Source organism: Triticum dicoccoides, chromosome 7A, assembly GCF_002162155.2.
Source record: "Triticum dicoccoides isolate Atlit2015 ecotype Zavitan chromosome 7A, WEW_v2.0, whole genome shotgun sequence".
Classification (NCBI taxonomy): Eukaryota; Viridiplantae; Streptophyta; class Magnoliopsida; order Poales; family Poaceae; genus Triticum; species Triticum dicoccoides.
Window position 1 is genome coordinate 246,708,932 of NC_041392.1, and position 14,360 is coordinate 246,723,291.

At 45.0% G+C, this 14,360-nt stretch overlaps 1 protein-coding gene across 1 annotated transcript; it reads right to left on the reverse strand.

Moving 5' to 3' along the window:
- Window positions 1-4,913: 4,913 nt before the first annotated feature.
- Window positions 4,914-12,285, reverse strand: LOC119329633. The gene is made up of 5 exons (XM_037602692.1): window positions 11,942-12,285; window positions 11,210-11,800; window positions 9,150-9,557; window positions 5,765-5,958; window positions 4,914-5,439 (listed from the first exon to the last, which is right to left on the reverse strand). Exons 2-5 carry the CDS (start codon window positions 11,703-11,705, stop codon window positions 5,194-5,196), a joined length of 1,344 nt encoding a protein of 447 aa, XP_037458589.1. The 5' UTR covers window positions 11,706-11,800; window positions 11,942-12,285; the 3' UTR covers window positions 4,914-5,193.
- Window positions 12,286-14,360: the final 2,075 nt, after the last annotated feature.

A 14,360-nucleotide genomic window follows, 5' to 3' on the forward strand; every position in this document is an offset into this window, starting at 1 on the left:
CTCACAAGCGCCATCTTTTTTTTTTTTTTTGAGAAAACTCACAAACGCCATCTAAGAGCATCTACAACCGGACTCAACAAATCCGCCCCCTATATGCATGTGGGCGCGTCCGCCGGCCCCTCGTATGTTGCATCGCACATCCATATACCTCAAATTCCGATCCTCGCACGTCGATCATGCGATACAAATTGTTCGAGTTCAAAAGTTTAAAACAAAGCAAATTTGTAGTTCAACAAAGCGGACATGTCAAAATGAAATCAATATCCGTGACGGATGGCCTCGAATCACTGGGCGAGCGTCTGCTCCGAGCGGAATGTGTCGTGCTGAAGGCGGAATGCGTCCTGCTCGTCTACTCCGCCTACATCCGTGCCTCAGCCGCCCTCGCTGCCTCGTACTCTCTATGTTCGTTGATCTCCTTCTTGTCCGCAAGCCACTCCTTCGTATGCTCATCCAAGAGGGTTTCGTCCGCCAACATAATTCTCGCATCCTCCGCGTCTCCTGCAAGTTGCAACCTCTCCCTCTTAAGCTCTATGTCACCAAATGTCTTGGCCTTCTCGAGTTCCCATTTGATGCCGCGTGTTGCTTCTCCAACTCGATCTTCTCCCTTTCAATATTGAGTTTCTTCTCCGCCCTATTTCGGTCCCACTACATTCTTTCCTTTTGCGCACCCAACATGAGTTTGTACCTCTCCTCCTTGTTCTTCCTCACCAAAAAAATGCCCAACCATGTGGACGACATTTTTGTAGCCGCGACGTTATGGGAGGCACGTGCCTTCTCTCACTTGTTTTCCATGACTTGGCAGTTATCCTTTGGCACGTTGGCTTTTTCATTCGTCACGACAACATCGTCATTTCATCGTCCAACCAAATTGATTGGTTCATGGTTGGAGCTGCTGGTGCCCGTGCTCATCTGCGCCCAAACGAGCTGCGGCGCGTCACATACGTCGACCAGCGGCATCTGCGTGGGCGGAAAGCTCTTCGGGGTGGGCCAGTGGGCCATCGAATCCTCCTCTGTCCCAATGGGGGCGGAAGGCATAATCTGCGTCGGCGCTCGGATGGAAGGGGTTGGGGATACGGGCGCGGCGAGGGAGACAGCTGCTCCACCATGTCCGAACCTCCCTGCGTCGCTGCCTCCGTCTCTCGTTTCGGCGTCGTCGCAACTTTCGGGCAACGTTCTCCGCCTTGCAAGTCATAGCTGACAAAGGGACCCCGCCGACGGACGAGGCGGACCGTGTCTCCGTCGCGGCTGTCTGGGTCGGGCTGGACAGCTTGGACGACATCTCCGACGATGGACCGGGACCGGTGGTGAGGATTGGGAGCAAGGGTGAAGGACAACGAGGCTCCGAGCGCGGGAAAGGTTGGAGGGCGGTTGGAGGAGGAGAAAGGGTTTGATGGATTTGATGCAATTTGCGGTGGAGTCAAGCTGTCGGATCCGACGCGACGGGTAGGCCCGGACGGTCCATATCCGCCCAATATTTAGACTAGATATGAGAGGTGCCGGTCAGTCCGAACGTTTGATGCTCATTTAAAGAATTTATCTGGATGAAAAAATCATGACCGATCGATGACCCGACGGTCCTCCCAAATGTGTAAAACATGTAAAACGGGTTTGCGGGCGCCCAGCTGTAGATGCTGTAAGGCTCTAACAAACACTTCGAAGTGCAAACCAAAAGAAACCGGCCTGATCATCTCCTCCTGCACGTCAATGGATTATTCTGACCAGGGAAAGAAAATAAAGTAATTAATGGATTATTCTGACCAGGGAGTAGTAGCACTGCATGTGCCACCTGGCAGCCATGCATGCATACGCATGCGTAAGGTACCCCACACGCAATTTTGGCCTTGGAAAAAATAAATTAAATTACGGTGGAAAAGCAAGACCGACCCAAGAGAATAGAATAGGATGCCCATCTTTCTTTTGTGGCTTACTCAATTTCAGATGAAGGTTCGTTTATGCCCATGCACTAACTGGTGGCTTGGCTTGCACCAGTATTTTTTTTCAGCATATAAAGGAATAATAATCTTCTAGTCCATGTGTTCGTTGTTCTACCATCTACTACACCACGGTGCATCTATCTAACTATGCTTTGTAGCAATAACACCGAAAGTAAGAAAAGAATATCACGCCCTCTCCACGTACACGGTATCAGCTTATCAGGGCGACGGCGACGACAAGAAGGTTCCGTACGTGCACTCATGGTTAAAAACGAAGTTTGTTTTCTCAGCCGGGACGCTTGCGACATGACACGACACATGATATTTCTTCTGCCAAAGAAGAACATTTCCTCTCTTTTTTCAACCCCCAAACCGGCTTGGAAAGTCTCTTCCATCGTATGGACGGGGACGGAGATGGAGAAGGAGAAGAGCGTGCATGGGAATTTTCAAAAAAGATAAAGCACGGTTTGTTAGCATGCATCTGCATGCCTGTCGCAGAAGAGCAACCAAGAAAAGCAAAAGAGGTGAAAGATTCCTCCGCATGTCCTCGCTCCTTCCGAGCCTTTATCTTGCCCTAGCATGCTTTTAGATTGGTGCCTGCCCGTTCGTCCAAAACCCATGCCCCTGCCCATAGGTCGACAAGCAAACTGTGATCCTTATTTGTCTTTTACTATAATCTTTTTCCCAAAAGGAAACTTGGCAAGATGAAAATGCTGCTGGCTGAAAGATGGCCTTACTTTTCACCCGGTTTTCTCACTCAAAGACAGCCTTTCCGATCAGTTATTATTATCTCCCATGATCATTACAGAACTGTGCATGCAGATGAATGGCCATGCGTCTTCAGATAGTAGTAATATATAGATCATCCCAGCGCAAATTGAGAACGCAAGAAACAGAACAAATATAGTCTTTCAGAACTGTCCGTCTAATAACTCTGAAGCTGGAATTTTTAGGTGGTTATTAACTGAAGAGACGCCGCTATACATGGAAATGCCACAAAACGTGCATGCTAAGCCAGACAAACAAGGTCTTTACCTGGCATGAGAACCTTTTATTTTAATATGTTTGTGCCCATTTCTTGCTTGAAAAGAAAAGAGAACAAATAAGACAATATAACAGTTCTTCATCTCACACCAGCACTTGGCTAGATCACTCTGGCCAGTTTAGAGTAGAAGCTGAGAAATGACAAGCGCAACAAGCCACAGCAAGCTTTCCCCAAAGTCGCGTGGATCGCCCGAACAAGAAGACATGATTGCCAGAAACATGGCCAAATGTGTCCTCCCATCTAGTTAACTAATCGATTTACTGCCGCTAGATCCACAGCACAACAGGGCAGAACCAACCCTTAATCAAATGCCCAGCCCCGAGGACGCAGCAAGAATCTCAGCCTGCTCTTTCCATCAGTGCAACGTGGGCCAATCCATCACAGTTGAAATATAAAAAGAGGAAAAGAAAGACTGGAATTATCTGCGAGGGCAACTAGTAGGAGTGGTAGTACTAAACTCCACCCGGCAGTGCAGTGTCCAATCCGCACACATGCGCCCCTGCTGTAGCCTCCTCGGCCCGCCGGTCAATTTGCCATCCATTGGATCGGGCTCGCTCGCCTTTTCCCCTAACAGCGGCTTTCGCGTTGAAAATGCAGTTTACCAGTGGGTGCAGTACTGTACTGGGCTGGACTGGGCATGCATTTTTTGTGAGATCGGCTGGGGTAAATGATCAAGAAAACCCTGCAGAAGAGAAAAGCTGACGGTAGACTATTTTCTACTCCCCCCATCAGTGAGACCAGGGCTCGCACCTGCACGGGTTTATGATGGCCTTGTGTTGGCACTGTGCCTCCGGCGAGTAGAGTAGATCTGCTGCTCATGTTATACTGCGTGTACTGTTGCACACTGTATCTGTGTGTGTCGTACTGGCCTAGTTGGACTGCAAGCTGGACTGACTGGTGCACGCACAAGTCACTCACTGCCAGCCAGCCAGCCAGGAAGTCCAAGGCTTCAGGTACGGCTGCCCGTGGCATGGCTACAAGGACTACGATCCAAAATGAGTTCATCTGTACTTCTCCACTCCATGTCCTGTATTTGGTTTACTCCTTTTTTCTCATGCATGTTACCTACCAAAACGGTCGTTTTATGAAATCAAACCGCCTGCATTGCTTCCTTCCCTCTGAGGAGAATAGAAACTGTGTTTGCTGCTCTGTCACTGGTGAAAACTGTAGAGCAACTAGTACTATAAGAAAGGATCGAACTAGTAAAGTGTCCCTACTCTTTCTGTCAGTCAGCACTCAGCACTGAAGAATGCCTACTCCTGCCTTCATCACATGACCTGTTGCGTCCAGTTGGTACGTGGGAGTACATGGCAAGCCCTGCATTACACCGAGGAATTCCATTAAGGCTACTGTTGGAAGATGCCATCGCCGTCAGATGCGGCTCTCGAGGAAAGTCTCAACAAAGTTTCCAAATGGGATCGGCAGGTAAAGAGTAATGCTAGTGTGACAGTGTCAATGTCAATGTGGTCCATGGAGGGAGAGAGAGAGAGAGAGAGAGAGAGAGAGAGAGAGAGAGAGAGAGAGAGAGAGAGAGAGAGATGTGAATCTGCACGCACAGTGAAGTTTTATGGCACATGAATCGCAGGGCACAGTGAAGGATCAGTTTGCTTACACTGCCTGCATGCATGCAGTGCAGCCAGGCACACACACACAGCCGCATTGATGACCCCCACCATTGAAGGCCGTGGCAGCAGGAATTTGGTGGTAGCCATTTGCTGCCTTCATGAGCTTTGGCTGATGCTGGTTCTGGCTGTGATGATGCGCGGCACATTTTAGCTTCGCTTGCAAAGGAGGCCCACCATTCAGCTGAGAAACTGGCTTGCGGGGGTCCAGCACAGCTCTGGTCCCAAGCCCCAACATGAGACAAGCCTTCTTCATGTGCCAATACCTGCATATGCAGCTGAATTTTTTTCCGTTCACAGCTTGCAACGGTGTCCGGAATTTACCAGATGTTTATTTCTGAATTTACCAGCTGGTTTCCATAGGCTGTTGCCATGCTGCATAAAAACCCCAAACTAATGCAGAGCAACACAACTGGATTGGAATGGAACACCAATCTCTTTTTAGGTGCTAGGGTACTACACTTGACTTTAGTATAAACATTCCAGCCTAAGATGTACATATATCGGCCCAGGAAGCAGACATGCTCGCTTGCTCTGCGAAGGGGCCAAACGAACGAACACTAACTAGCATATGTCTGCCAAAGGAAATGCGTCAGCAGGGGAAGAGGATAGGGCATCCATCCCGCCGCAGCTTGTTGTCGGAGAGGTCCAGCTTGCTCATCTTCTCCTCGCACCACAGCAGCTGCTCCTTGCTCAGCTTGGCCATTCTCAACACCCTCGACACCACTTTGATGTCCGTCAGGGCAAACAGCAGCTGCACTTCCTCCATTGTGGTCGGCCAGGTCTTGCTCTTCCATCCCTTTTTCTTCTTGAACAGCTCTTTCACCTTCATCTCCTTCTGCGGATTTGGAGATATATATATACGCATTAGAAAGGAAAAAACAGTATCACGTGAACGCTTCAACTGCCCATATGCTGACAGCAACTACCATACCCGCAAGGATATGCTTCAAAAGTTCATTTCATATTCAATGAACGTCACAGGTGCGTTGGGAAAAATGCATTCTACTGATAGGTGGATTTTAATAGTATTATCATTCAACAAAGAGATCATATATTTAACCAACACAATGAAAGGTAGAGACAAGGAACTGAAAAAATACCCGGTAATAAACTGAACTGATTTTTAAAGCCTTATTAGGACGAGAGTTATTAAGTCTAACCTTATCCAGAGAGGATTGAACTTGCTGAATCGAACTTCCAGTATGGCCATGAACGCCCATGAGGACACTGCTCTTTTTCTTGTCCTTCTTCAGGAAAACACGAAAAGTTAAGATACACTCCTCTAATAATTTCATGAGGTCAGGTGCCAAGATTGGTTCCGTCTGGTCTTCAGCATTATCTTTCCCGTCTGCAACTGAATAGACAAAAAAGGAACAAAAAGCGATGACATATCAAAATGCGTATAGCAGCAAGTGTACAGAGAGATGCCAAAAGTATGTTATACAAGCAGTGGTAGGAGGGTACTGTGACAGTCAGGATGCAAAGATAGAAAAAATAGCTCTAAAATATAAGCACAACATAACAGACAAAAGCTTACTTCTCCATATCAAGGAAACGGAACTACGATGCAGCAAAAATAGAAACATTAAGAGTATTGCACTCAGGACTTGCCTTACTGGATGATCAAATTAAAATCAGATCAAAGGATTTTGCTACGGGATTTTACACACATTGCACATAAGCACATTACATCAGTAAGAATCTATCGCTCATTTAGCAAAAGCATTATATGGAAGTAAAATACTTTGTTCCAACTAACACATTAGCTGCAGCATCTACTTAATAGAACTTTTAACCAAGTCCTGCAGCCAGTCCAGACTGACAAAATTCTTGGAATTTATATGCAATCAATGAGGAAGTTCATGGGCATGGCAATTGACAAATCTTAAATTTGCAGGTACAGCTCCTAAACTTCTCTTGGCCACTTAGTCATACGCTGAGCATATATATGGATCTTAAAAGTAGGCAACATGTGGCTCTTAGGGTTCAAGTGTTTCCATCATCCAAGTTATTGAATGATGTTACAAAACTGACTGGCCACAGATGAATGCGAAACAGAAAAGAACCCAGATTCACCAACCGTACATTATCAACCATTAATGGTGCCAGTGTACAGAAGATTTAATTGGCTTGTAGCATGTGCATTATGTGTACGCCATTCAATGATAATCTACTTACTGTCCTATTCACCTAGTAGTGGCCAAAGAGAACCACACTCAAAATAACGCAAAGGGACCCAGTATGATCTCATTTGATATGACAAATACAATCCATGTGTGTATAAGTATAAACAAGATGTCTGAGATCTACCAACCATTCCCCTACAACATAGTAAAGCTTAACAATTTCCACCATGATTAAGACTGTAGGGAAGTAAGAATAACTGAAGCTGTTGCAAATTAGCTTGTACTTATGGGGGACATATTTCCATGTATAGAACAGCATACACATAGCAATTATCAACAGTAGGAATCATGCAGCCTCACAACAATATGAGAATTATCTCGCTACCCACATTGTCTCGTACAAGCATGAGCTTTATCACGCCATTTTTTCAGATACAACTTCCTGGATATCAACATGGCTCCCAAAGTGATCTTTGACCAGTAAATTCCACTGTACTATATTTATAACAAACGAAATTTTAGAGTTACTTCTCAAGACCGAATTTACGCCTGTCGCAAACAATACCAAATGACAGTGTATGTTATTCATGTATCCAAACTAAACAGTTGAACAGATATTGGGAACCAAATTTTGACTGAACGAAACCCCAAACTGCATCCATTTGGGCTAGAGGAAGTGCTAGGAAACAATTATAACCATATACCAATATTCTTATGGTGGTAAGGTGTCCCAAGGCAAGCACTGACCACCTTGATGCCTAAGCGCCTAAGGTGGTTAAAATTCTATGGTGTTGCCTAAGCGTCCAAAGCGGGATGCCTTAAAAACAATGCCATATGCACCTTCTTATTTGAAAATAAGTGGCATTTGAAACCGAAACTATTAGGCATGCTTTCACCGTAAGTGACATTTAAGATATGACCTATTCACTGAAACATCCAAGCTGTTACTCTAGTACCGACTATACCAACAAATGCACATCAGAACAGTGTTAGATCATATTGGACATCTGAGTTGTTCTCCGTCTTAGTTTACTTACTCATACCCAATGTATCCACAAACCATTGTGTGTATTCACTGCCGGTATTTTCAAAATACATCTTTCTGTTACATCTTAGTACCACGTTCATGTATGAAAGGGCAATACCAGCCTACATAATCAGATAGAATGTACTTACTAATGTACTCCCTTTGTAAAGAAATATAAGATCATTTAGATCACTAAGAAAAAAAAACAATTTGATATAAGATGTATCGGTAAAAACAGAGTTCATCTTTCAGGTACATGACAAAACAAAAACCAATACAGCAAACAAGTAAAATTGCCATGATGTCACAACATACTATATATAGTATCTTCAATGCTATTCATTCCCAAGCCGTCAGGGTAGCTATCAAACTCCTTGGTGAAAGTGAAATGAATGACCTCGCTCTTGTCTCAGTCCAGAGCTCACAGGAGTCCCGTCGATGGCCTTATGAGATTCACATGGACCATTCGGTGGCTCCAAAACGTGCACAAAGTCAGCATGAAACAAGCTGGACCCAGTATGGAGATTGGGTGAGTCTGCAAAGCTGGTAGGCGGGGGACCTTACAAGTAGATTTGAAAGAGACAAAACAAACTGAGCTAACAAAGTGCAACGAGGGGAGAGGGTAACTGGCGCAACTAGAGCCATCGAATCGAGATTGTGGGCAGAGATTAGAAATTATAGATTGTCAACTTTGGCATTTAAGTGGAAGCTAGCTTTGATCGCCCCTGCAGCATTAGATCTTGGAGGGACGGCTGAGAAAAGGAAGGCTCAAAGGATATTAGTGTTGTCCCATATTGGAAGTTCCGTGTGCAGTATGAACCCTATAAGTCCAAATCCCGATGGTTTTGGACGTATCTATGGCGACATCCACCCCTGCAATAAGGAATCCTCAATCATACCCACCCCCGATCCGGATCCCAGTCGTCTAGTTTCGTCACATGGCCCCTGCCTCATGGACGGTTTAGGCCTTGTGTCAAGTAAACATAGGCAGTAGTACTTCTAAATCTGCAATGTACTTATGTCTTGTGATGTATTCCAATGGCAAACAATTATGTAATGCACATAGTCGATCATGATGTGTATTTACGACTGTTAGAGCTTGTCACTGCCCACTACATATCTCAGAACTCAGAAGGCTAAGTGTGGTTTGTTGGTTGTCACTGTATGATCCATCAGAACTAAGAATAAGACACTGATTCTTGACCAAGCAAAAAATGACAGCTATTACAACAAGTTGCAATGTGGCAATGCAAATAGATTAAATAACAAATCAAATAAGTTGCCACAAGGACTCAAGAGTTGATTGCACTAGCATCAGTAGTGAATTTCATTGTCAAATGATAGGATACATTTGTGTTAAAAAATGCAATAACTATAATCCAAGTGTCGTACCTTGAAAAGTGGGAACCTGAAGCAATTTCGACAAGGAGCTCCGAGAACGTGCATATATCTCAAAACGTGAACCTTGCTCAAATGGTTCATTCTCAACAAATCTCTGCAACAGAACCTGAAACTGCTGAAATGCTTGAGCAGCACAGCTATAGGTGGTGGGATTCTCCGGCTGTGCTGCCAGTATCAGACTCAGGTGCATGTAGGTACAATGAATAGCCTCCCAGCTTAAAGAAACCTGTGCAACATAAGCAGTCTCGAGTATTTGGTAAGGGTCATCCTCGCTCTGCTGCTGCTGAAGATTCTCACAGTCCTCCTGAAGCTCATCCCTCCTTTTGAATGATAGACTGCGCAAGGTTGATGCCAATTTTGATGCTGATCTAGGCGACTTTTTTGAGATGTTGAATGACCCTGGGAAATTTGTTTATCAACCATTAGAAAGTTGAAAGGAACGGTTTGTGGATTATCTGCACTTACAGAATAGCAAACAAATTGTCTTATTTGATTTCACACGTGCATAAGAGAAGCATATTACACAAGAAAGAGGAGGTGCAACCCTCAAGTTTCCTCAAGTCCCAAATAACAATCACATAAGCAGCAACACATGCAGATAAGAAATAGTACACGCTTTAGTGACATTCCAAAGAGTTATGTGTACACGACATGTTTTTTTAAGTACAAGGAGAAAGACAACAAAAGTTTTATGGAGGCAACCTACACTCGGCACCAAAAGGTGAAAATCATGAAATTGCTCAAACAATAGAACTGTTGGAGATGACAACTGCTGTCATACCAAATGATAACCGTCGGCTAGCATAAGAATCTATATATGGTTGACCATCAAAGCTCGTAAGATGCTCAGTCACCATGTAGATTTTCAGAATCTATCATGTAAAGCAACAAAAAAAGAATGGTGCACAGTAATGGATGGGCTAATTAATGAAGTTATGTAAAAAATGAAGAGCAATAACTGACATGGTACTTCAAGACTAACGTGGCCAGCCAGATAGCAGCAACAAAATAGAACACATTGTGTGGGATTCTAAGGATAGAAGATGTTAATTCTGTCTGCTATTTCACATAGAGTGCAGATAGCAGATGCCAATTTGGGTGCTGATTTAGGCGACCTTGTCAAGATGTTGAGTGACCCTGAGAAGTTTGTTATCAACCATTTGAAAGTTGAAAGGTGTGGTTTATAGATTATCTGCACTCTAGAGAGCAGTAAACAAATCATCTAATTTCATAAGATTTTATACACACATAAGAGAAGCGTATTACGCAAGAAAGGGGACGTGTCATCCTCAAGTCCCAACTAACAATCTGATAAGCAGCAACACATGCAGAAAAGAAACGGTATGTGCTTTAGCGACGTTTGAAAGAGTTACTTATGAGTATGCAACAAATTTTTGGAGTGGAGAACGACGACAAAAGTTTTATGGAGGCACACACTCAGCACCAAAAAGTGAAAATCATGAAATTGTTCAAACAATAGATCTGTCGAAGATGACAACATACCAAATGATAACCGTCAGTTAGCACAAGAATCTATCTGTGGCTGATCATCACAGCTCATATGATGCTCAGTCACCATGTAGATTTATAGCATCTATCATATACCCCCAAAAAAACGATGGTGCGCACTTCTGGATGGGCTAAATAATGCAGTTGTGTGACAAAAATAGAGGGATAACTGAAATGTTGCTTTGAGACTAATATGGCAGACCAGATAGCAGCAAAGTAAAACACATTGTGTGGTATTCAACTCAACATGCAAAAACTATAAGCACCCATACAAAAGACTACAACGTGCTATATTTTTCACCGTGTAGATTTTTAGAACCTACCATATACCAAAAAAACAAAATCGATGGTGTGCACTTCTAGGTGGATAAAATAGTGCCGTTATGTAGGAAATGAAGACTGAAATGTTGCTTCGAAACTAATATGGTCAGTCAGATAGCAGCAACAAAGTAAAACACATTGCGTGGCAATGTGGCATTCAAGTCAACACGCAACAACTCTAAGCACCCATACAAGAAACTACAATGTGCTATATTTTTCACCTGAATCCTTAAAGATCTGTGTAATCGTCTTATCAAACGCCACCATTCTCTGAGAGTACTTATCATAGAGCGAGTCGAAGCCACATAGCGGGAACCCTTCGCCGACGTCGGACTCCATCCACTCCCTGGAGCTACTCCCTTCCTCTTCCTCTTCCCCGTCCTCATCCTCCTCCACCTCAGCATTCTCCTCCTCCGGGATGAGCACCATGAAGGTGTTCTTCCTCATCTCCTTGAGCCGCCGCTTCACCTCGTTGGTGATGAAATCGTCGTCCTCGTCCTCCTCTTCCTCACCAACCTCCTCTCCTCCATTGGCCACACCAGCCCCTCCCCCATTGGCCACACCAGCCCCTGCGGCCGCCTCAGGATTCTGCTCGGAGATGTCGCCCTCCGAAGCCACATTCCCTCCGTTGGCGTCCTCGTCGCACTCCAAGGCCTCTCCCTCACGCCTGGAGCCCTTCCGGGCCTTGCCGAACTTCTTGAGCTTGAAGAAATCCATGAGCCGGGAGCTCCTAAAGCCGAAACCCGAAGATTCTCCCTCCCCACTTCGCCTTTCCCCGGTTGGTCCAAAGGCCGCGCTCCCTTTCGCCTCCCCTGCAAGCAGCACGAGAATCGCCCGGTGCGTCAAAGGACCGACAGGGACCGGAGAATAAAACGAAAGGGACAGGACAGGAACAGGACAGGGGCGCCTCGCTAGAAGAACCCTAGCGGATCAGCGGCGCCGCCCGGAAATACCTCGCGGAATGGAACGATCTGCGGCCTGGGCTCGCGGGATCGGCCGGTGGAGAGCAGCGGGGACTGAGAAACGAGATCGACGGGCCGGACGGCGGAGAGAAAAACGGCTGCGCGGCGTCGCCGGGACGGACCTCCCTCACGCCGGCGACCTCTCCCCCGCGATTCGACCGCCGTCTGCTGCAGGGGCTGCGCCGCCTGCTGGTTCTGACTCCGCTGCTGCCGCTCCTCGTGAGCCTCGTCGTCACGCTCTCTCGCCTCGTCAGGGGAGGAGAGGGGAGGTTTAGGGGGGCGGCGGGTTTGGGGCTTGAACTGACACGGCGCGTCGCCGACCACTTTTTGGCCTCTCTCGGCCACGGAGTTTAACCACGGGGGGTTGGGAGGGGTTTACGCGGCGCCGTTTGAATCAGGTGGGGGATTTTACCGCTTTACGGCTTGATTAGGATGGTCAAAGCGAGGGGTGCATCGGAGACCGAGCTGAATGGTACGATGCCTGTCGTCTCGTCCGCGCGATTATAATAGTGGATGGATGAGGACCACGGCAAAGTTTCTGACCCTGCAGATGGAACCCTGAACCTGCTTTTTTCTTTTTCATTCACGAAGGAGTCACGGGATCTTCTTTTTCTTTTTGAGGGATTTCACGGGGCCAATCTTATTCGGCCCTACACACGCTGGTTACAATTGTTTCTTGCAAACCGGCGCCTGCAGCGCGTTAGTTGAGCTCGGCCCATTACCTTTTTGTTAGCAATCCTATACTGCTTGTATTTCGATGAATTCCAGAAAAAGTTGCCGGGCATGGGATCGAACTCGCGACCTCGTGGAATCTTTCTTCGTTTCCCTATTTACTTGTTTGTCACTTTGTTTTATTCTTTTTCTTGTTTTTCTACTTCTTTTCCTTTTTCTTTTTTTTCTTCCTAAAATGCATGGTTTTTCAGTTCGTGAACTTCTCTTCGAAACCGATGAACTTTTCTTTTCAAATATAATGATCTTTTTACAAATTCGATGATTTTTTTTGCAAAATCGATACCTTTTTCAAATTGAATGAACCTTTTTCAAAATTGATGATTTATTATTTCAAAATCAGTAAAAAAATTCAAATTCGATGAACTTTTCTTCAAAAGCGGTGAGTTTTTTAAATCCAATGATTTTTTTGAAAATCGATGAACTTTTTCAAATTGAATGAACTTTTTTTCAAAATTGTTAACTATTTTTTCCAAAATCGGTGAACTCTTTTTAAATTTGATGAACTTTTCTTCAAAATCGGTGATTTTTTTTTCAAATCCGATGAACTTATTTCAGATTCATTTGGAGCTATTTTCTAACTGACTCATTGACATGAGAGATTGGATGCGATGCGCCAGTCACTCGTACTACAGTGGACAAAGGTCACCAGCAAACAGTCACAATGGAACCTGGCACTACTGTTTGCCCTAAGGGCCAACCCACCTTTTCAGACAAATAGACACATGACATCACTGTATTTTTTTTAAAAATAAGAACTTTTTTCAAAATCAATGAATTTTTATGAAATTCATGAACATTTTTAGAAATTTAACGAACTGTTTTCATTAAATAAAATAGACATTTTCCAAATTGTTTTCAAATAACTTAAAAATCTAAGTGGTACAGTAAATGGTTGAGTAATAAATAGCGCGGTTGCATTAATTCTAATACAATTCATGTTGCTTTTGTTCACTAGCATTCCGGTGGTGTAGTGGTTTAGCTAAGCAGCGACAGGGTCGTGTGGTGTGAGATCGATTTCCCATGGCGCAAATTTTTGTCGTGGTCTTTTCGCGAACATTCCTGGGCCGCGCTTAACAAGCCCACAGGTGATGCCTACAACGCCGAATAGGTTCATGATGCTGGTGGCTTGGCTCGAAGGGTTTGTGTGCTGCTTTTTTTAGGCAAATGGTGTGTGTTGTTGGACAGCTAGAATAGGAGCCCGGCTCACTTGAGGGATAGAGTGTCATAAGTTCGACTTGTTTAAGCAAGATTCTTTAAGAAAACATTTTTAACAAAATCTGAAAATATATGACCCAAAACATATTTTTCAAAAATATGACCCGGTCTCCATTATTATCAACACTCGCATCATATGTTGGGGAACGTAGTAATTTTAAAAAAAATCCTACGCACACGCAAGATCATGGTGATGCATAGCAACGACAGGGGAGAGTATGTCTACGTACCCTCGTAGACCGAAAGCGGAGGCGTTTATCAACGCGGTTGATGTAGTCGTACACCTTCACGATCCGTCCCGATCAAGTACCGAACGTATGGCACCTCCACGTTCAGCACACGTTCAGCTCGATGGTGTCCTCGCCTTCTTGATCCAGTAAGAGGGGCGAAGTAGTAGATGAGTTCAGGCAGCACGACGGCGTGATGACGGTGTTGGTGAAGAACAATTTCCGCAGGGCTTCGC